The 21,966-nt window shown below is 40.8% G+C and overlaps 2 protein-coding genes across 2 annotated transcripts; one reads left to right on the plus strand and one right to left on the minus strand.

The window, feature by feature from the left end:
* Positions 1 to 704: 704 nt before the first annotated feature.
* Positions 705 to 2,832, plus strand: LOC139708151 (uncharacterized). Its single transcript, XM_071620127.1, has 4 exons — positions 705 to 1,309; positions 1,370 to 1,511; positions 1,877 to 2,008; positions 2,653 to 2,832. Exons 1-4 carry the CDS (start codon positions 705 to 707, stop codon positions 2,830 to 2,832), a joined length of 1,059 nt encoding a protein of 352 aa, XP_071476228.1.
* Positions 2,833 to 10,640: 7,808 nt separating this feature from the next.
* Positions 10,641 to 19,686, minus strand: LOC139708152 (uncharacterized). The gene is made up of 5 exons (XM_071620128.1): positions 19,556 to 19,686; positions 15,942 to 16,730; positions 14,108 to 14,321; positions 13,192 to 13,373; positions 10,641 to 11,480 (listed from the first exon to the last, which is right to left on the minus strand). Exons 1-5 carry the CDS (start codon positions 19,684 to 19,686, stop codon positions 11,063 to 11,065), a joined length of 1,734 nt encoding a protein of 577 aa, XP_071476229.1. The 3' UTR covers positions 10,641 to 11,062.
* Between the last annotated feature and the right edge of the window lie 2,280 nt (positions 19,687 to 21,966).

A 21,966-nucleotide genomic window follows, 5' to 3' on the forward strand; every position in this document is an offset into this window, starting at 1 on the left:
ACAAAATACAATACAGTGAGGTCCCGAGAAGTCGTTGGATGAATTAATTCATCCAAAGGAATTTCTAAAACTCTGAGTAGGCCTATATACGCTCTCTGTTGGCATTTTGGATAGTGTATGATGGACTAGAAATTGACCAATCCTCTTTGTGAAGCACGTATAACTACATGCCTTTCATCTTCATTTTATCAGATAGGTACTATGAAGTAGTGGTTCCGTTTTTGTTTTTGTTTTGTTTTTTGTTTTGTTCAATTTTTTTAAAGAAATCTAACAACATTGAGTCAAACGAAGTGATGGTCCTATCGAAAATGACATGTGCTAAATGTTTTCTATAACATTCCTTTGCTTCAGATTTAAAGGAATAAACGAAGATCATGCGTGTATGTAAATTTTCCATAAGTTTTCTTCAAATAAGTTTACTGCGTACCGCGATGTGATGTATTTTTCGCCTTTAAGAAATTTATTTCCTTGAATAAGGTAAAGGTTTTAGTGGTAAAACCATGGATACTCTCCATTGTGTGACCCTGACTGCATTCCTGTTCAAGAACTTCGTGCAAATGAAAACTACTATCTTCTACACAAATGCATTATTTCTTGGATACAAGAGACATTAAGTCATTGGTTCAAGGACACACACATTACCTAATATCATCCGATTCCCTGTTCTCTGTTTATCCGCAGAAGTAGTCCGGTAATAGCCAAAGATGGGCGGGGCTTGTAGCACTGCGAAAAGTGATGTAGGTGTTACGGACCAACAAGGACTTGGCAATGGTGTCCTGCAACCGCATATACTCGACCCAGACTCCGTCATTCTGACCAACAACAACTCCACAATCAAGGCAGCCATGGTGCCGCCCAAAGACGGACTCAAGAGCGCCATGAAGGACTTGGAGAACGGCAGCATGCACGAGTTCGACAAGGACGTAGTCCCGTCGCTCGGCGGGAAGACGGCGGTGACGCTGCAACATCACGTCCCGCTGATGGACCCCAAGGTGGTCGATATGCTGGTCGAGAAGATGAGGCAAATGAAGGAGATGAAGCAGCTGATGTCGATGAAGGGGCCGAACGCGATGAACAATGGAAAAGGTGTCGCAACAGAAGGGGGGATGCCCAATGGCACCACCTTGGATGGAAAGTTGCCTGCAGGTGGCACCCCGCCCCCAGTGGGTCTGATGTCCCCAAGTGGTATGGCACCACCCAACGGACTAATGCCCCCAAATGGTATGGCTCCACCCAACGGACTGATGCCCCCAAATGGTATGGCACCACCAAACGGACCGATGCCCCCAAATGGTATGGTTCCACCCAACGGACTGATGCCCCCAAATGGTATGGCACCACCCAACGGGAAGATGATGTCCATGCCGTCACTGCCCAAGCTCTTCGGGAACGTAGAAAATGCCATCACGGTGGTGAGGCACATGAAAGCGGTGTTCAATTCACAGGAGATTCAGGATCTCTGCGACGAGAAGATGGACCCATCAGAGCGGAATGTCATGTTCAAAATGATGGTGAGTTAATCATACCTACGACCCTGGACAGCCTTCGAGTCTTTAATTAAAAAGAAAAGTTGTGTTCGAGAATGAGGTTGGGTTTCTCACTATACATTAGTACAATGTAATTCTTTTACAGATCACTTATTCCGATGTTTATCGTAAATATAAACCTAATCGGTAATCCTGTAAGAGACAAGAAAAAAATGACCTCACGAAAATGCATATCGATTCTGTTCACACTGACAAACATCTTTGAGGACACTGCTTCATCGTTGTTTAAACTAAATATATTTAAGCAACATGAGTTTAGACGATGACAGTAATTGTTTCCTTCTTCTCTTTCTTACGTACCTATCTACCTATCTCCTCGGTGAGAGCAGCAATGTAAACTGGCGATGGAGTTCAAGGTGCTCCACGACCTTGGTATGCTTCACCTGGCCCACCTGCTCGCCACGGGGAAGCTTCCACATCTCCTGCAGCTGGTCCTCATGGGATACCACGATGAACCAGAGGTGTGTTCCCTTTATTGCACGAAGGACAGGACACCTGGGATGAAAGAGGAGCGGGAAGGGAAGGGAGGGGGCATTGGGGTGAAGACTTTGAGGGCTGCAGGGGCTGCAGCCCCCTCCGTCCATTTTCCCCCTAAAAACAAAGTGAACCAAAAAAATATCAAGAACTTTTTCCTTCTTTTATTTTTTTGAAGGGGGGGGGGGGTGGTCGGCTTCTGGATCCCTCCTACGAATTTGTTTGTTTGCTTGTTTGGAGGATCGATCAGGAGTAGTGAATGGACCCCTTCCTCTTTGGGCCGGGCATATATATTCCGTAACCCAGGTATATTCTCATGCATTTGTTGCGCTGAAATAGAATAAAACAACTTTGGTGGGATGTGGCATGAGCTGCGTTCCTGAAAGCCTTAATTGTTGGCGTCAAGCAGTTTGTGCATGAGTCATTCTTAGAGAGAACCATTTTTTCCAGTCCCATGAGTCAATCTAGCTGTTGTTGCGTAAATCGTGTTGACCGAGGGGTTTTCCGCGAAACCATAGACGTAGATGTTTGAAAATTGACTTGGCATTGGGCAAAGGGATGTAATGGCAAGCAAGTTGTAGCACACGTCGATGAATTGCTTCATATCTATGAACTGATCTCTTCTCTCTAGGTCATGAAAGAACTGAATTTCATCGGTCCCCTAGCTAATCTACCGAGCCACGGCGTACGGACCGGGGATCCCGTGCCGAACATTGCACTTAAAACGTGTGCTGGAGAAATGACGTCACTGAGTGACGTACACATCAACAAAGACCGCCCCCTTGTGGTCTTTGCTGCGTCGTCATCCTGACCTCCACTTCAGGTTAGTAATTGGTTGGGTTGCACTTTAAAGTTACCAGGACCCATAGAGTTGGATTATATAGCTCTATGCCAGGACCCGGAAAGGGGGGGGGGGGGGGATCTAGAGGCGCTATTTGATGGCGTGAAAATTGTTGCACTCTTTATAACAAAGATCGACAATATATAGTTCGTAGCTCTCAATCAAAGTAGATCGCATAATTTCACCCAAGTTCCCATGACTAGCAGCTACAAAGCAGAGAAACGTTGTTTTCGGAGATTCGTATATAGAAGGCGGAATCAGCCTATAGAACATTGTGCCGACTCTCAGAGACAAACCGAGATGTTTGTGTGTTTTTTTTTTTCGATTATTTTCGACATAGGCACGGTACGAATCATTGCTATTAATTAGATAGACGTGCAGAATTTGGAAGATGCATAAACGTTGATCAAGAGCGCCCTCTTTGATTCCCAAGTCCATGTACCTTTAAACTCCTCGGGACCACCATATTGAACATGTGATCTAATCTTAATGAGCAATAGCTGCCCTTTCTTAAACATTCTTGCAGCGCACATCTACAGTTGTTTCTTCGTGGAAAAAAAAAACATTCTGCAACATAATGACACAGTTTGATATACTTGATCTATCGATAGCTTTTCTTATTCTCTCTTTATTTTATCATTTATCTGTAATCTCTTTTCTCTTTTGTTTCGTTCTTCTTCAGGCCTGCGTAGTAGGCGGAACTCTGTCCGAGCTGACAGAGGACTTCCGAAACCAGGCAGAATTCATCGTAGTTTACTTGGCTGAGGCACACGCCAAGGGGGAGTTTGGGATGGGGAACAAACTGAGTCGGAACTTCAAGCACAGATCAATTCACGACAGGATCAACGCAGCAAAGTAAGTAGGAGAAGCGTCCTATCCCCCGCTCATTTTCTTCTCCACCTACAGTACGTAGTGTATAATGAAACACACACACACACACACACACACACACACACACACAAATAATCCAGAATATTGTATCCAGGGTTGCTTCCTAACAGCACGGAGCAGTAACTTTGTGGAAAGTGCAGAAATTTGAATGCTCTTATATGCTCTTTATGTAATGACCATGTTACCATATCTGCTACCACCTTTGGTATACATCTTTGTAGTGTTTCATATATCAGCAGGGAGGGGGAGTTTACCCATGGCAATAACTTTGAAATTTTGAAAAACAAATTAGCAAACTGACTTCGGTGACTATGTTTGATAGGTCAGTAAAACGAAGAGATAATTTGTATACACTGTGTGTAGAATAAACTTATCAAAACAATACGCGTGCTAATGTCGCTGCGATTTCGGCAGAGAGATATTTAACTGAATATCTTCTATTATGACAAACTTTTCTCTTTGATCCACAAAGAAAAGAATTAGGAAGTGCTACTGTTGTAAAGCTATCGACGTATCACAAGAATGATACACCTGAGTATAATGAACAAACTCTTGTTTTCAGGAAAATCTGTTTAATATCCGAATCCTAGTGCGTACCCCACTGCAGGCTAGCATGGACAAGAGAACTCAAGAGCAAAATCCTAATCCCGATTCTTATGCATTATATTCACAGGGATCTTGTATCCTTGGATAGCGATAACTACAACTGTATGAGTGAAGACAGCCGTGACGCCAGCAGAGTTCGCGTGGTCGTCGACACCATGGACAATTCGTTCTCGTCTCGATTCAACGCATTTCCCGATCGCGTCTTCATTTTTCGCGGGGGCAGAGTGGCGCACGTTGGATCGGACATTATGGACCAGATGGAACATCCCGAGCAGCTGATGACGGACGAAGTTCGCCATTGGCTAAAGCTTAACCTATAGGTTTGTAAGAGACTCTGCCATTGGCACAAGCTATGCTGGGGGCTTGTCCGGGAGCTCCGACGACGCTTTATGGCATGTGGGTGCTTGCAGAGCGTGGCAACATTTCCGCACGTGCCCGCGTTGGTTATGTGTCTACGTGATGGATGACGAACACGCATGGAGAGGATGTATAGTTACAACATTCGCACACTTGTTTCCCACTGCTAGTTCACCCATAGCGTCACTGACACATTGTGTGCCTTTTACAAGCACGCGTCTCAACTTTGATTGGGACCATATTCGTTTGTCGGCATTTCTTATTCGTCATTAATTTAAGAGTAAGATTCAAATATTTGCAGCTGTAGGATCCTTTACTTGCCATTCCCTGTGTGAGTATCAGGAGAGAGGACTAGATACTCTCTTTGTGATACCACTGACATTTCACATGAAACATTTGGCTGTACTATCTCTAGCTGACGTCTTCTTACTTTGAACAATGCAATCAAATTCTGGTTTCCCCATGTCAAGACATGCCTTGTACGTCCTTTTGTCGACTTTTACTCAGTAGTGAACTATACTGCATGTCAGTTACAAAAATAATAGTAATAGACAAACTGTAGCCAGACAAATTACCTGTGCAGTGCATTGGTTTTGTTTGTTCCATCCCCCTCCCCATAGCCCCCCCCCCCCCGAGATTTGTGTCATGTTCAACAAAGTTGATTACTTTTCTTTTATCTTTGCAGAACTTGGTGATTTCTCTAGCTATAAACGAAAAAGAATGTTTGTCACGCACGTTCTATTACACTGATTATTCTCACTCTCAAGTCCTGAAAAAATGACTACTGTGGATTTACTATACGATTAAGACATACGTCAATGCAAGACACATCAACAGTCATTTCTCGTCAAACTCTTCGTTCCATCGTCATGAACAGACATGCTGTTTTGCAAAGTAAACCACTTTTCTTCTTTTCAAATTCTTCTTTCAAAGTTTAAATCTATGCTATATTGAAGTTTACCTTCCCAGAGTTGAATAGGAACAGAATATAACAGTGTAACTTTCATCAATATATGACCCTCTAAACTATAGCAAATAATTCTGAAATCTCATTCGTTTTTACCAAAATAATCTTCTTGGTAACAACCACACATGCAAACTTTCTGAAGTGATGCTGACTTCGACTCATATTTCTCCCATTGGATCGTACACCAAAATATCACAAAATCATGTTTTGGGTCGATTATTGTGTACTTCCCCCCCCCCCCCCCCCCCCCCCATCCCATCACACACACGCACACGCACATCACCAACAAAAACAATAACTACAAATGATAAGAAGAATAGGCTACAGTTTCTATTCTCAATTTCATGCCAGATATCAAAATAAACATTGTGTACATAAGTGGAAGCTTTTGGTGATAGACGATCAGCTGTAACGCATTGTCTTACAGAACAATGTCCCTGGTAACAAGAGAGCCAGGTAATTCTTATTATTACTGATTTTGGTTGTTGATATAACAACAATCAGACATGAACAAATAACACACTCCTGGTCCCATGGACTTAGAATTCCAAGTCCCAAGGTTGTCCTTGCATATACCTTGAGTCACGAACTATTTCGATGAATTTTTGGTTCATCGTCATGTCTCATATATCTTGCATTTTACTTGTGAATCCGAACTATAGGCTCACATCAATCAAATGTATGTCTACATTCATTCTCGCAACAACCTTGACACACACACACACACACACACACACACACGCACAGACAGACACACATGTACATACTTACATAAACATATGTTTATGGAGTGCATATATATTCACCCCCATACCATTGTAGGAAATATACACTCACAAACACCAATACACACACACACACACACACACACACAAAGAATAGCTACATCTGTCTTTGTAACTGACGCTGTAAGCGACTACTGTAACAAGTTTGTTCCCGTGTAGTTGACACCATGGTTTCAAGTCTTGTCAGATATTTTGAATGTACTTAAAATGGATATATGTATCATGTTTGTCATATCATACTATAATCATGTGTGCAGTTTAATCTGTCAGCTGTTCGTTGAAATCGAGTAGTGGTACCTTATCACAGCGATCAAGCACTCCTTATTCTATGATGGAAGTCCACGATTTTAATCATTGCATTTTTTGGCACCTTGTGCATAGAATCAAACACTGCTCAGTCAAGTTGACATGGCTGTTTGGGTACTTGATAGAGTTCTTCTCTATTATTGTTGCAGTTTACTCTTCGTGTCTCCACTGTATTAACTCAAAGCCAAATGAAATAGTTCCATTCATTCCAGACAACACGTGGGTGGTCCCGGAGGGCTTGGCAATTTCATTGTTTTCACCCCATACAATCTCGAAAAAGAATGTGGCAAAATCTCGCATTCCTTGCAAGAACAATTCATGCATACAGCACACTCTCAATGACAAGTCACGTCAGGGGGGGGGGGGGGATAGAGAGAAAGAACAATAACAACAACAAACTATCAACAAATGGAAGAGAATACATGTACATGAAGCCATTGCATGTGTTCTCTGTTGCAAACATCACCATACAGAGAGTCCTGGTTGCCGCGGTCACACTGGCAAAAGATCTCGAAGACTTTGTGATCTTTAACTTCGCGATCTTTTGCCAGTGTGACAACAGCTACTGATAGACATTTAAGCAGACAGAAGCATATTTGTACACACAGTTACACCTTCACACACAACACAAACATAGTTATAATCATGTACATAACATTGTAGCAATACATAAGTCCTGTTTGTCATTGTTTCTGCGTGTGTGTGTGTTTTTTTCATCTGACCATATCCTTGACATTTCTGAAGGGCATTCTGTAAAAGCAAGCTTTTACGTGGTACGCACATTTACATACTTGTTCAATTCTGTATGTGGATAAGACAGAAAAGATGTATATTAGCATTGTATGATGGAAAATGAACATAGTCCAATGATATTCATGTGTGTAGAGAGCTGTATACATGTATATAATATCATAGTTGCTATCCAAGAATGTACTTAGCTTACCTCCTTTTCTCAAGGTGACCTTTCTTACATATTTTGCAGCTGGATTGGAAAATGGGCATTGAACACTTCTCATATTTAATATGTGCAAAGTGCAACAGTAATCAGGAATGTTTGGAAACAAACTTGTCTTTTTATACCCGTGATACTTAGAGTAAAGAAGTTTAATCCATATTTAAGCTACAGTATGGAACTATATGTTCTGCTGAAAATTATATTTGAGCTTGTGGAAAAAAGGTATTATATTTATGTACTATATTCCATGTTATATTATTCCATGTAATGAGTTGTGTATTATTAACAGAGTATGTATTCAAATGTGGTATGACTTCGTGTTTCAGACTTTTACTAGTCAACATAATGTGGCATTACATATCCTGCGTGTCCTTAACGTTGGTTTGATTTGAAAGATGCATTCAGGATCAGAGACGGGACTATACGGTTGACATTAGGCTCATGAAGACCTCGCATTAAAGGTACGCTGATACCAGTGTTGGGGTTGGATATCACTTCTCTACTCACAACCGTCGATTCCCTTTTCTCGATGAAGCATTCTCAATCCAATTTCTTGTCCTATCATTCCACGACATGGAGATGTTACTCAGATACGTTTAACGTACATAAGGGCACTCATGTTTGTTCTCGTATTGCACAATACAATCTGGTCAAAGATGTTGGAGAAGTTAGTGAATAATAAAAAAAATAATAAAAATGAAAACTTGTGACTGATGCATGATTTGTGTATATACTGACTAAGAACCCTTTCTATCACTGAAACATGTTAAAGAGCAAAATGATATGGCTGGAATGATAAAACATGCCTTTTGAGTTTTGTTGACTTATATTACACTCCTGGCACACAGAAGTCTACTAGGGTGTAACCCATAAACATCACGTTTGTCTTACATTACAGTATACAATAATCATCACCAAACTCACTCCAGAGAACATGAAAATTAATGCACATGACACACTCAATTATGCTATCAATTTGCTAGCTAGCATATGTGTACTCAATCATAACTACGTTCATATTCCTCTCAATAATTTGCATTCCCTGAAATTCTGAAAAAAGGCAGACGTATGAACACATTCAGTTGTTTGTTGTTGGTGTTTTTTTTTTTCAGAATAATTTAATACCTTCTGTGCATCGCATAGAAAACATTTCATGGTGTTTTATCACAATCATACAGTTTATGGAAAAATATATTATTCCATTACCGGAAGACTTGCGATGAACGATAAATAATGATAAATGATGCCAGGTACTGTAGTACTTTGTTGTATTTGCAATTGACTGTCATTATCAGCTTCTTACTGAATGTCTAATATGTGAAGAAAGAGTACATTGCCAGGCTGTGACAAAATGAGGGCTACAATTCCAATACTGAACATCTTCACTTTTGCCTTCCACCTGTACAGCTGAAATTGCACACACAAACTGAGTTGTAGACTGAAATGCAAACTGCTTGAGATACACAAACAAACAAACAAACAAACAAACAAACAGACAGACAGAATATCCTCTAAAAATCATATTTTGGAGAGTAAATATGATTTTCATTAAATCTTGCCAATACCACTAGCCTGTTGGCCCTGAACCAATGAAGGTCAGAAAAAATGTTTTCCTGGTCAGAACAGGTAAGAATGTTGCTACTTCATCAGCATTGATCAGAAAATTGTAAAGCATCCCCATTTTTCCTGACCATTTAGGCTTGTTGTTCAATGTTTTTGTACGGGTTGATGGAATTTTAGTAGTCCATCTTTCTCCACGATGACGCTGTTTTCCGCAGTTTTCTGCAATTTATAATGGCTTCATTTTCTTTTTTATTTGAAAGCTGAAAAGTTGTACTTTCAAGAAGCAATATCGTATTAATTATCATATTTCACTCTGTTTATCATACTTAATACTATAAAATTGTATTGGTTGGCATCTCAGTATGAAAGTTGTGCTGGTTTGAAAATACAGCTATGAGAGAAAGTGGGTATTACTGAGTGGGGGTAGAGGTTAGAGAAATGGGTGCAATTCATTATAAAAAGGTGCACTTTCTTCAGGTAATGCAATATTAACAGGAATTTTTCGAAATACAAGAATGCACACTGCACTCCCACTATAATTAACACGGTCATAAACAAAATTTTGGATACAACAAAGTAAAATCTAGGGCCCAAAATTATCATCTAGATATTTTTACACACTCTATTTGTTCAGATATAATGTAATTAAAATATAACAAAAGAACAAGTGAGAGCAGCTCTTGACTGTAAAGTAACCAAAATAATCAACCAAAGTAATCAATCTAAGTTTGTCCACAAGCTACTCTAGATAACTGCTGACATCCTGAAATACAATTAATTTGCATATCCAGTCAACCAGGGCCCCGTTGTCAGAACATTGTGTTCAAACGAAACTTGAGAAATCAAAAGTAAGGCCTACAAATCATAAGCAAGTGCACTGCTAACAGCACATGCATTTGATAACGATTGCAAATACTGAACGCAACTTTCAAGAATAAAATGGAACTTGATACATGGTCTGATTCATGATTACACGCAAAATTATGGGCAATGCTTTTATTTGATCTCATGTGGTGTTTAATCGCAAGGAGAATCTAAAGTTGAGTTGCCAAATGAGCTTTATCATAGATGCGTACACAAAGACGCAATGCATATTAATTTCAGCTCCAACCTAGCATCTCCAGATTGCACAAACAATTTTCACACACTTAAGACATCAGAAAGAGGATAAGTAAATTGATGGAACTTCTAGAAGAGAGATGTTTTTGTCACCTTTTCTTCGATGATCAAATCAAATTCTGCAAAAGCTGTGACTCTTATTCTGCTCAATATTACACCATGCGAAACTGATCAAGCGCCATGAATCAGAGCTCAAGTAGTACCTGAAACGAAACAGCAAGCAGCCTAGTTTATGTGGATTCTGAACATGGACACAAAATCTGTCACTGGAGTTGATAACATCGCAATCATCTTTAATCAACCTGGTACAAAATGTATGAATTTTTACCATATTTGTGTGAGGCTACAAATAGGAGGCCCCCTTCAGGGAGTGTAGGAGGTATGTGAGTTCACTGTAGATGGGATAAGTACAGCTGGCTCTGGGATGGATGAATGCCCTCGGGGTTGGTGGATGTGTGCCTGTAGTATAGCGTGAAGAGCTGATGAAAGAAGATGACTGTGGCAGGGCTGCATGGGAAGACATGGCCAAGGTCTTGCAGAGAGAAGATACACCACCTCCTCCTCTCTTTACAGCTTCCAATCAAATTAAGATACCCGTTTTAACGACTCTCACTCTCTGTAACAAATCCGCACTGATAACGGCATAACTGTCTACAGTACGTCAGGGCCATGCAGCACATAGTCCACTTTGTCAAGTACATGTGCATTCGGCAATGATCCTTCAGACAGCACCACTTCCGCGAGACTTTGTTCGTCCACATCCACGTGCACCATGTACACCGGCCAGTCGGATGAGGTACTGGAGGCGGGATCTAAAATGGGCTCATGGCAACTGCGGGCGGCCAGGAGATCCTTCTGGAAGCGCACCTGAAAGCCTGCGATTCTCGTGTTCTCGCCCACCAGGAAGATGCGGCCCAGCATCTGACGCACGGTGGCGGTGTCCAGGCATAACAGGATCTCCATCACCATGGAGACCAGATCGAGGCACCTGTACATGTACTCTGTGGCGAAGAGCATCATCAGCTCCGACCTCCGGCATGTATCATCCCCTCTCAGGACCCCTACAATGCTGAGAACGAGGATGTTGTAAAAAACAACAACATAAAAACAGAATACAGCAACATTCTTTTAAAACGGCATCAAGAAGGCATTGGAGAGGACATATTCTTAATACACACAAAACGTTTGTTTTTCCTTGTTACTGTCTTTATAGGTTATTCATTTGTGGGAAACCAAGGGCTAATTATAACCTACAGCCCTTTAGCACCGCTCACACACTACTGACTCAATTCACAATTTAGGCTACATGTATGAAAAGATGAAAACAGAATGGTTGTCACAGAAAGAAGACAGTTGACAACAACAGTGGAATATGTTGAATGCCTGAAGACAGGCGACTCCCATTCTCATGACTGGACTGACAGAAGCTCTTCTCCACTGAGACTATTTGTTGTCAACATTTACAAACCAAAAGGATCCAAAGAGCAAACCATGGAGATATATGTGTGCTACAATCATCACAATAAGCAAAATTATCATCTATGTTGGACGTTTTAGCGGTGCACTTGCGTATTGTTGTGCGCTCAATTCTTATTGTGCAATACAAAAGCTTATTAAATGAAATGCATTGAGCCAATGTATTAATTGTCATTTCTGTATATGAAATGAATGAGAAATTGTGAGAGCATGGCATCGTCAACTTGCTGATTTGAATATTCATACGGACTGGCAAGAAATGTCTTCCGAAAAAATGTGACATTTCAAAAAGTTATATCTCTATTAAAATTTCTTATCCGATTTTTATCATTTTTGTATCATTATGTAGGGAATATTTTTCTCTTTCTTTTGAAGTTTATTTATTTTTGGCAGGATTTCCTCTTTAAGTGGGTATCCTATTAGGCTAGAGACTGTTTGGCGACTTGGGCCCCATTTCATAAAACTTGTTATCAGTGACAACTGCCACATTTCTATGACAAATTTGCTCTCAGCCAATCAGATGCAAGGATTTCAGTAGCTTGTCACATCTATGACAACTTGTCATTGATAACAAGTTTTATGAAACGGGGCCCTGGTGATGATTCGATCCTCCCAAGTGGAAGAGATTATCTCCACGACGTCACTGCGACCTCTCCGCGAAGTCTCCTGGAATGAAGCTGATTCTCCACGGAGCCATGAGAGAATCAAGCATGTCTTTTTTTTTTCAGAGACTCTTTCCAGTCCCCAGCTGATCGCTGGAGGTCTTTGCGATGCCTCCTCCAAAATTGCAGAGACTAATTCTATTCACAAGATCACTGAGACATCTCCACAACTCTGCAGAGACCCACTGACGACTCACTGGAAATGTCTCAGAGATGTCGCGGCGATGTCTCCATGACTTCTGGAGGAATAAAAACTATCATCTAATTTGGAGACGTCTGTGATGTCGCCATGAAGTCGCCTTCTTGGGAAGAGTGCAAGCCATTTTTTTGTCTTTTGAGTCACACAAGTTGCGGCGACTCAGACTGATCAGTCGCGGCAGTCGCGGCAGAGTCTCCTCCAGTGCGATACGGCCTTAAGTCTCCACTATAGAAAAACAATTCATCGGAAATAAACAATCATGGGACCCACAATCTAAACTCCGGAACAATAGCTGGCTGCAACAGACTTGATACAGCAAAGATGGAATGACACTATCCCTTCTTACCTTTTTAAAACAATTCAAAGTTCTTGGTACCATCTTTGAGAACACATGGTGAAATCAAAGAATAAACAAAGAAAACAACTAAACCAAAAAGACTTACCTGTCTTTCAATTGGATGGCAGTCCCATAATGCGTGTAACCCAGGTAGGAGTCATTGGAGTAGGAGCAGGCTCGTCTGCACTCCCTGTGATACGCTGCCCTGATAGCGTGCCTGGGGGCTATGGCAAGGTGAAGCCGCTCGGGGTCCGTTTTGATCTGTAGACAGGATGTGCTCACCTGGTTCTACGGAAGGTCGCAAGGAAACAAATAATAGGTACATGGTGAGAATATAGCGAGAGAAAGTGAGAAAAAAAGGAGAGATCAAGCAATCATATTGTTACAATTATCATAACCATTTTTTTCTGCATGCCACTGATATCATATGTTTCAATTACATTTCATGTGTGTGAAAAAGAATAATAATAATACACTCAGATGTAGACACAGGAAAAGGCTGATGATATCTTGTGGGACTAGTCAAGTTCTGTGGGAGTTTGTTGTACTCCACAATTGCCTTTGCATATACATCGTAATATATCAGTTTCATTTCACTTCAGTTTATTCTAATATTACTGAAAAAAAAATGAACAATACATTGAACGGAATAACCAAGAAACAGTCTCGCTGATGTGATTGTTCAACCATGTATGTTGGAGATTGGACCCGGTTTGATACCGTTGGCTATGAGGGCATACTACTTCTCCTTTTTAACAGAAAGAAAATTGACATTAACCATGAAAAAAAAAAATGAATAAGATGAACAAATGAACGAGAGTATGAACAATTCAGCTTCAGTTTAGCCCAACATGATGTATATTCCCTTTGGGATTCGAACCTGCATCCAAACACGAGCTATTCAATTGCAAGGCAGGTACGCTACCAACTGAGCCACCTCACTGCCATACTACTTGTTATTCACTGCAGTAGAATTTAATAGCCAAACTCTATGTAGTTGTATGGATGCCAAACTGCCTTACCTCACCAAAGACTGCCCTCTGTCCATTAATGCTCAGCACGAGATAGTCCAGGACGTGTGCGAATCCAACCTGCCTATGGCGGACCAGCTCGGGGAGTACAACCCCATCCACAACGGGTGTGACCAGCGTGTGGTGTCTGTAGCTTTCGATCACGAGACAAGTCTCGGCCTGGGCCCGCGTGCTGACATGGAGGGCCAGGTTAAACATGGTCAGCCTATGGCAGGATCAGCAAACAAGATACCAGCTAAAGTGAATGACGTTTCATGGAATCATAAAGAACTGAACACATGCTGCAGGTGCTCACTCGACACCATACTTGATAACTTACTGGCAGAAGTGGGGAGTATAATTCATTTTATGAGCTCCCACATGGAGACTATTTGATAACATTATTTGTTTTTGAAATGAGCTTCCATGTGGAGACCTTCTTTTTTTCTTGCTACCATGATCTCCTCAAGTCTATGGAGACATTTATTATTGTACGAGCTCCCTTATGGAGACAATCTACTAGCATTGTAGTTGAAATTATATTGTTTGATTTGTTAATTATATTATTTGGTTTGATATTAGTAGTACCTGGCAGAAATTTATTTCTGACGGGACCCCATTTTTTTGTAAAAACAACAAAAACAATTAGAATAGGTAATACTTTGGTAACACTTTGCCAATATGATTTAGCAGTTGTAAATTTTTGTCTTCCTGTTTCAATGCATCCATGGGATGTGGTTCTCCCCATGAGATACAAATTTCACTTACTGCCTAAGACTACAGTCTGCTCGGCAACCGGTCGGCCAGTTTTTAGCCAATTTCGGTCGGAGACCGACCGATGACCGACCAGTGACTAATCAGACACCACTGATTTATAGGGCATCAGTCGGTCGCCGCTGAAGTTTTAACACAAAGTTAATATTTCAGTGGCGACCGACTAGTTTTCAGTGTCCGAGCGGCAACCGCCCAGACACCAACCTAAGTGAGCAGTCCCCGTTCAGCGATTTAGGGGAAAAAAATACCAAAGACAAAGACATGCACAAGTATATGTGACCCTGCATCACAAAACGCACAGAAAGTCGCCAGACATGAAATTTTAGTTAAGAGCACATTCTTAAAGAGCAGACTTTAAGCTTTAAAATGATGTATAACTCAAATCAACTGGACTCTCCTAACCTATCTTAATATTGGAAAGAAAGCTCACACTCAGGAAAAGTGTCAACTGAGAAAAGAGGCTCTGAAGTATAGTGTGTATTCAAGCGCTAAATCTTTACCAAACCGTGCTGGCTGTGCAATGAATGGGACAAAAAACAGGATGTAAACAACCAGAGTAACACAACGAAGGGATTATCAGATTAAACTGAAATTGAGCGTGCTGTATTAACACATTCTGTTCATAATTGGTGCCAACTTTCAAAGGAGTAGCATCATCCTTTCAAAATTTATTTGAGTTGAAAGTGAAGTGTACAAGGTTTTTAAGAAACGAAAAGGGGACTCTAAAAACACACCTAATCACACTATTCTACCAAAAAAAAGTTCAAGATAAACTGCTAAAAACACACTTTCCTCCCCATTTTATGATCCCAAATTTTAGCATAATGTAGAAGACGTGCTCTTCAGAAAATATGTAAAAGTCAAGATTGGTTAGGTTGACCCATTTCACCTATTTTCAGTCCCCACACAAAATCAGTGTGTGCGACTTTTTGTTCGTTTTGTGGTGCACGGTCACATTTGATATTTATCCCAGGGTGCACTGCAAACTCTGGCTCACTTCAGTGCACAATTACCATTGCACTGAGTTGCAAAGACTTTAAATCACAATTTCTATCATAACACATAGTCATACCTTTCAAATCCCATTACATGGAAGAAGAGGTGCAGCACCCATTTCAACTCTTCTGGGCCCAGCTGGAAGGGTGATTTGAAGAACGTGTTTGGCATTCCCTTGGTAACGAAGACTCCCGGTTTCAAGAGTTCAATGACCCTGCAACACAGTTCATTATTCGTCTCTCCGGACTGCTCAGCAGTTTCTCCAGCGGAAATTCCAGTTGCAGCCAACCTCCTCTTCAATCTCCAGCCACTTCCCATCAGGCTCAGGGAGCAATAGTCAGGTGGCATGCCGCATGACTTGCTGGGCAGCTCCGACAGGCAGTGTTCGTTGAAGTCTGCCTTCTTTCTCATCATCATCGGCATTCTGTGCCTGGAGAGAACAGCCTTTAACTTCTTTTCTCCAAACGGCCACAGCTCCTGCCCTTCCGGGGCGACGCTCTGCCTCTGGAGAATCGCAAAGTCTGTCAACGCATCCACGGCACCGCCCCCGGACTTGCGGATCGGCACGACGGTGGAGAAGGTGGAACGGATTCGGATCGGACGCGTCTGATCAACCTTCTTCCGCAGCCGCGTCGAATCGAAGAAGGAGAAGCAGCGCAGGTTGTCGACGATGTCAAACCCCTCCAGCTCGCCTTCCGCATTCACGACGAACCACTGCTGGGCGTAGCCCCTGTCTCTGTGCGTCATCACCAGTCGAAAGCAAAGATTCTCGTACATGCGAGGGACGGGAGTTCGACACTCCAGCTCTCTCATCTTCTCTGTCTCCAATCCATGCTTCAGGCAGAGTTGACTCCATATCGTCTTCCTGAAAGGTTATAACAGAATCTAAAGGATCTCTTCTCAGGTATTTAAGAGACATAAATTATTTTACATACCGGTATTATATTCTGTAGTATGACAGACACCAATATTTATTATCATTATAATGGTAAGAAAGGAACTTGCGCCATTCAGCCACGCACGAGGGAGATGTGGATCCTGAAAATATTGTATATGAAATGTGGTGTCAACAATTAACCATCAGATTTACAGAGGTTCTCAGACATACTCTGTACCAGTTACTCTTTGGGTAGGCACTATCCCGCACATATACTACATGGTATGACAAAATTTCATCAGTTTATGAAGTATCAATACTGACTGATCAATTTCTTTTTGTACAGTTCTCTTGTAATCATGTTGATATAATACCCTTTCTCCTTCTGTCATGTACAAAATAGTGTCTAAACACACATTCTTCTTCATCTTCTTAAATACATGTAAGTACAGTTTTTACAGTCCACCACTAGGTGCCGGTGTACGTACATGCGGTGTATAGTCACACTATTTGGCAGGTCTGGTGTGGTGTTAACTGCGACCAGCAGCCCCAATGTACAACGTACAGTGTTGGGGCTGCGCCGTTTTGGCATTGAGATTTTAATGTTGTACCAAACGGGTGCCGTTCCGGCGCTGTATTTCCTTAATTTTTCCACAAAAACTACTAGGAATACTTACATGGGTCGACTAAACCTAAATGATTCACATCGGCGACTGTTTGATGCATTTCATTGCTTATGATGCAGAAAATGCTCTTATAGGGCAAATATCTTCAGCTCACCAATGCTCACTAAAACTCACAATCACTTGCACATGCACACAGCATGCATTCAGTCGGTCCATTGACAGCTGTATCGCTCGCTACATGATGCATATTCATTTCACCTTATATGCACCGTGCGATGATGCATTATTCATATCCTTGAGCATCCGTAACGGTGACGTCACTGTTCACGCATGCGTAGATGTGTACAAATGGATATACACTTCAAACTAGCAGCAAAGCTCTCCACTAGGACAGGCCACTTACTCCTAAAAAATGTGGAAAATTTTGCAGTTTCCAGATAAATTGGTGAGAAGAAATAAGGCAATGGGGTAGAGTAACTGCGTCAGTAAGCGGCCGTGCAGCCGTTCGCGGCAGGTACAACATACACGGTAATATACAGCTAAACACAGCATTGCACTGTTACATGCACACTACACATATACTAACACACTAGCAATCAACAAAAACCAACCGATAAAATGGGCACGATCTCTGACTAAAGTGAAATTTTCTCACCTAAATGACAACACATCGCATCCAAAATGAAATTTTCGGTACTTCTTAACATAACAGTTAAGAAACAATGGTCCAAGAAACTGGATTTTTTTGTCGTTTTCTCGATGTTCATGGATTTTGAAAACATATCCTCACGTAAAACAGAATTTTCGCGAGCCGATGTGGGCCGCCATTTTTTTCGGAAAGTGGATGTTACCATCGAAAAAAAATCAGAAAAACATGAGAAAGACATCAACAACACCGCCAGAATTGCGATCTTGTTTGCGGCCAATGCATGTGCGCACGCTAATTTTCACGTGCTTTCGCAATGGGAATTGGCGCTTACGCAATGTTCGCGAGACATGTGAAGGCGTTCAGCTAAAAGATCGCGGAGCACGCGCGTATTGCATAGGGATTGTACATCGTGCCGCAAGCAGAAATACTACGTCGCATATCGCCCTTATCGGCGAAAATTGTGCCGGGTTTTGCCCTCGTAAATCATGAAAACTGCATTGGTCAATGGTAAATTTCTTTCATGAAAACAATTGCGTTAATGAATAATCTTGTCTATGATATATGAAATGGTTGAAAATGATTTGCCTGATTTGTTTACAAGTTGGAAAAACCCTTAACAATGCTTAAACTGCCGCAAACGGGATATTTTACTCTAGTGTATATTTCATTTTTTATTGTCACTGTGTTTATGATAGAAATTTAGCCATGGTTTATTTGTGAAGTTGCCGTGTATGTGGCAATAGGGAGTTGTTCGTGATTCTCACTTTAACGAAACTGCGAGGTAGCCGCCAGGACCCCGCCGCAGAGCGGCGGGTCTCCGGGGCTAGTGTGGTGTAGGTGTGGTGTGTACAGTGACTTTTTAAAAACATTCCTACAACTACATCATATTACTGGCTTAAGGCTTTGTGCAGCTAAAAACAATACTCCTTTAACAGTCGAATACATTGATGTATACCATGTAGTGAACAATCACCTTTTTGTCTGTGAGTTTCTACTAAAATCAATCTTTTGACTTTTGTCTTACTTAGTAAAAATATAATTGCGCTCAAAAAAAAAAAGTCTGAATTCTCTTCATTTTCCACTGGTTGTCAGGTAAACTAATTACACAATAATAAAATTTTCATTCATTCCGACTAGAACGACCTACCTACACTCTCCGAGTCTACACCAACACCATGGTTTTTGACAGTTCTTTTTTGACACTTTGTGTGGTTGTAAAATAGTTGAACTTTGATGTCTTTGTTTTTGAAGTCCATACACCGTAAGTTAAGATGACAACTGATAATACTAGGCTCTAAATTAACTTTGCAAACTGTGGTGATAGTGTGTCATTGGCAAAGGCGGTTACCTCGACGAGCGTTATTGCTACGCAATACGTGCAGAAAACAGAAATCTTTTCATCACAGTGACAACACCCACAGCTGCATAGCCCATAGGCAGGCACACACACTCCGCTTTTCGGCGCAGTCGGTTCTCCATCACTATTGACGTACATAATATCAACATTCGCTCACACTGCAATTAATGACAATGCTTACCACACAGAGTTGCTCGACAAAACTTCGTTCAGATATTTACATGTCGTCCTTAGTTTCCCTATGCTTCCCACAGTACAGAAAGATGCAACATGGATCCATATACTTTGGATAGCCAAACTGTTGTCATCCATTGCGACGGATTCATAACATTTCGTCGAAGTACGCGCAACTTGGCGATGGATCCAGGCGATCGTATTTCATGTCCGAGCTTGTGTTGTCTTGTACGTACGTATATGCTGATGATGAATGGGCCGTGGTATGGCAAGCCTGTTTGACATTTATTCCATTTTCGAGATGTTAGCAATTTATATCAAGAAAGTTTGTTTTTTTTTTCTCAAGGAAAACAAAATATTCAATACCATGAAATTAATTCTTCTAAAAAAGTCAATCCTCGAGAAGACGAGTATTCTTAATACCAAAAATTTGTATTGATATCATGAAATGCGTATTATTAAAAGGCTTGCCATAGAATCGACCTCGCGAGAGAGTTGAGCGTGCGATTTCGATATAGGTAAATATTGCGCAATAGCCAGGATTAAAAAAAAAAATGTATACAGTGTGTGAAGTTTCCATTTTTTTCTAAGTATTTGAACAGAAATGTAGAAACAGATGGATTGATGAAAAGTTAGATGGATAGATATATTTATGCTAGTTAGATGGGTTATTATACAAATAATTAATGTTTATGAGTGCAATGGACAGAATATTTCATGAGGTGAAAGATGAAATGGTCTATTCAACGAAGCGCAGCTGAGTTGAATGGATCAAACATTTCATCTTTCACCGAATGACATATCCTGTCCATTGCACGAATGAAAAACATTGATTATTTGTTTTATATAACACCTAAAATAGATCCTTGTCATTATGTTTTATGAATTAATTAGAAACAAGAGAAAATGTGTGGGATCCGAGATCGAGAGAGTGTACACTGAGCGCTTTACGCTAGCGCGGTGTTGCACACACACTGCAAACGCATGCGTTTTACGTGCGTATTGTGCCTGGCTCTCAGAGTGCATGCAATGGAGCAAGCGCGGTAAATGGAGCCACAACTGCACGGATGATGACGTCATAGTGAAATGGGCCGAATGATTAATGTCAAACAACCAATCCAATGACAAGGATCGATTTAGGCGTTATATAAAGACAGATATTAAATTTGAACACACCAAGTAAATGCATGGATGGACATAGACAGATGTATGTTATACGCAGATGCCATTTTATGTTGGAGTTTGAATTCAACATTGATTTTGACGAGTTAGACATTATTTGTAACATGTATTGACTATTTACCAGCCTCCTAGTCAGGTAGTCTTGGGCATTAAATGATAAGGCAGTACATGTAGTGTGTGCACTGGCATATTATTTGTACTTTCAAGGTAATATGGTATCAATTGCAGGTACAATGCATAATTTTGATGATTACATTGCAGCTGTTGAGTTAAAAATCACATTAATTTTGCACAGAGTATGTCAGTTGTTTTTTTTTTTTACAATAAGATGAAAACAGTCTTCATTTCTATTTGTTGAATTCAACTTTACAAATATGTTGTAAAATGTCATCCTGTGAGGCTTGGAGTGTGCCTAAGTCCACTTCATCTATCTCTGTTTCTTATCACTTTTGCATGACATCAGATCAATTCAGCCATTCTTCTAACAGAACATTTCAAATCTGACCACTTTTACGACATACAAGAAGACTTTTCAGTAAAGTTTGATGAGTAAATCTGAAATTGGTGTAATAAAAAAAAAACAGAGAAGTATACAAAGCAAAAGGTGTCATTTTTATGATAGTTTTGTATTCCCTTGATTCTTTTCAGCTGTTTTTTTTTATGTGGCAGTTTCTTGTTGATGTCGTTCATCCTTCATGTGCTGTAAAATATAAAAAGAAAACGAGGGACAGTCATTTGAAAGAAGAGGACCTACATCATAGCTTTTTGTGGTCTTTCAGCAATCAACACAGCTATCAAAATTGCTACATTTTACTAGCAGTATTAACATGGGTGAGGATACATGTACCCATAATTAATGTACATGTTCTTGTTGGGCACCTGTCTTTTGTATGCATGTCATATTTACGCATGTCCCTCGTCAAGAGCACACACACTACAATGGCGATTCAAGCCCACATCCATACAATTGTATAAACACACACACACACACACACACACAGACCAATGCACAGACACACATTTACATACACACGTACACTGTGAATAAAAAAGCATATGGCTATTCTACACTACAGCAGGATATTGTTGATCTCATTAAAAAGAATAATACATTGAAATTACATGTATAAACTGTCCTTCACTACTTGCATTTCAGGCCAACTGTTACAAGATACAGTCAACCTCGCCTAAGCTGAATCATTTGGACTGAAGAAATAGCTTCCACTTTAAAGAAAT

The sequence above is a fragment of the Diadema antillarum genome, unplaced genomic scaffold (genome assembly GCF_040938485.1).
Source record: "Diadema antillarum isolate AM-2024a unplaced genomic scaffold, OU_Dant_1.0 seq00001313_RagTag, whole genome shotgun sequence".
NCBI lineage: Eukaryota > Metazoa > Echinodermata > Echinoidea > Diadematoida > Diadematidae > Diadema > Diadema antillarum.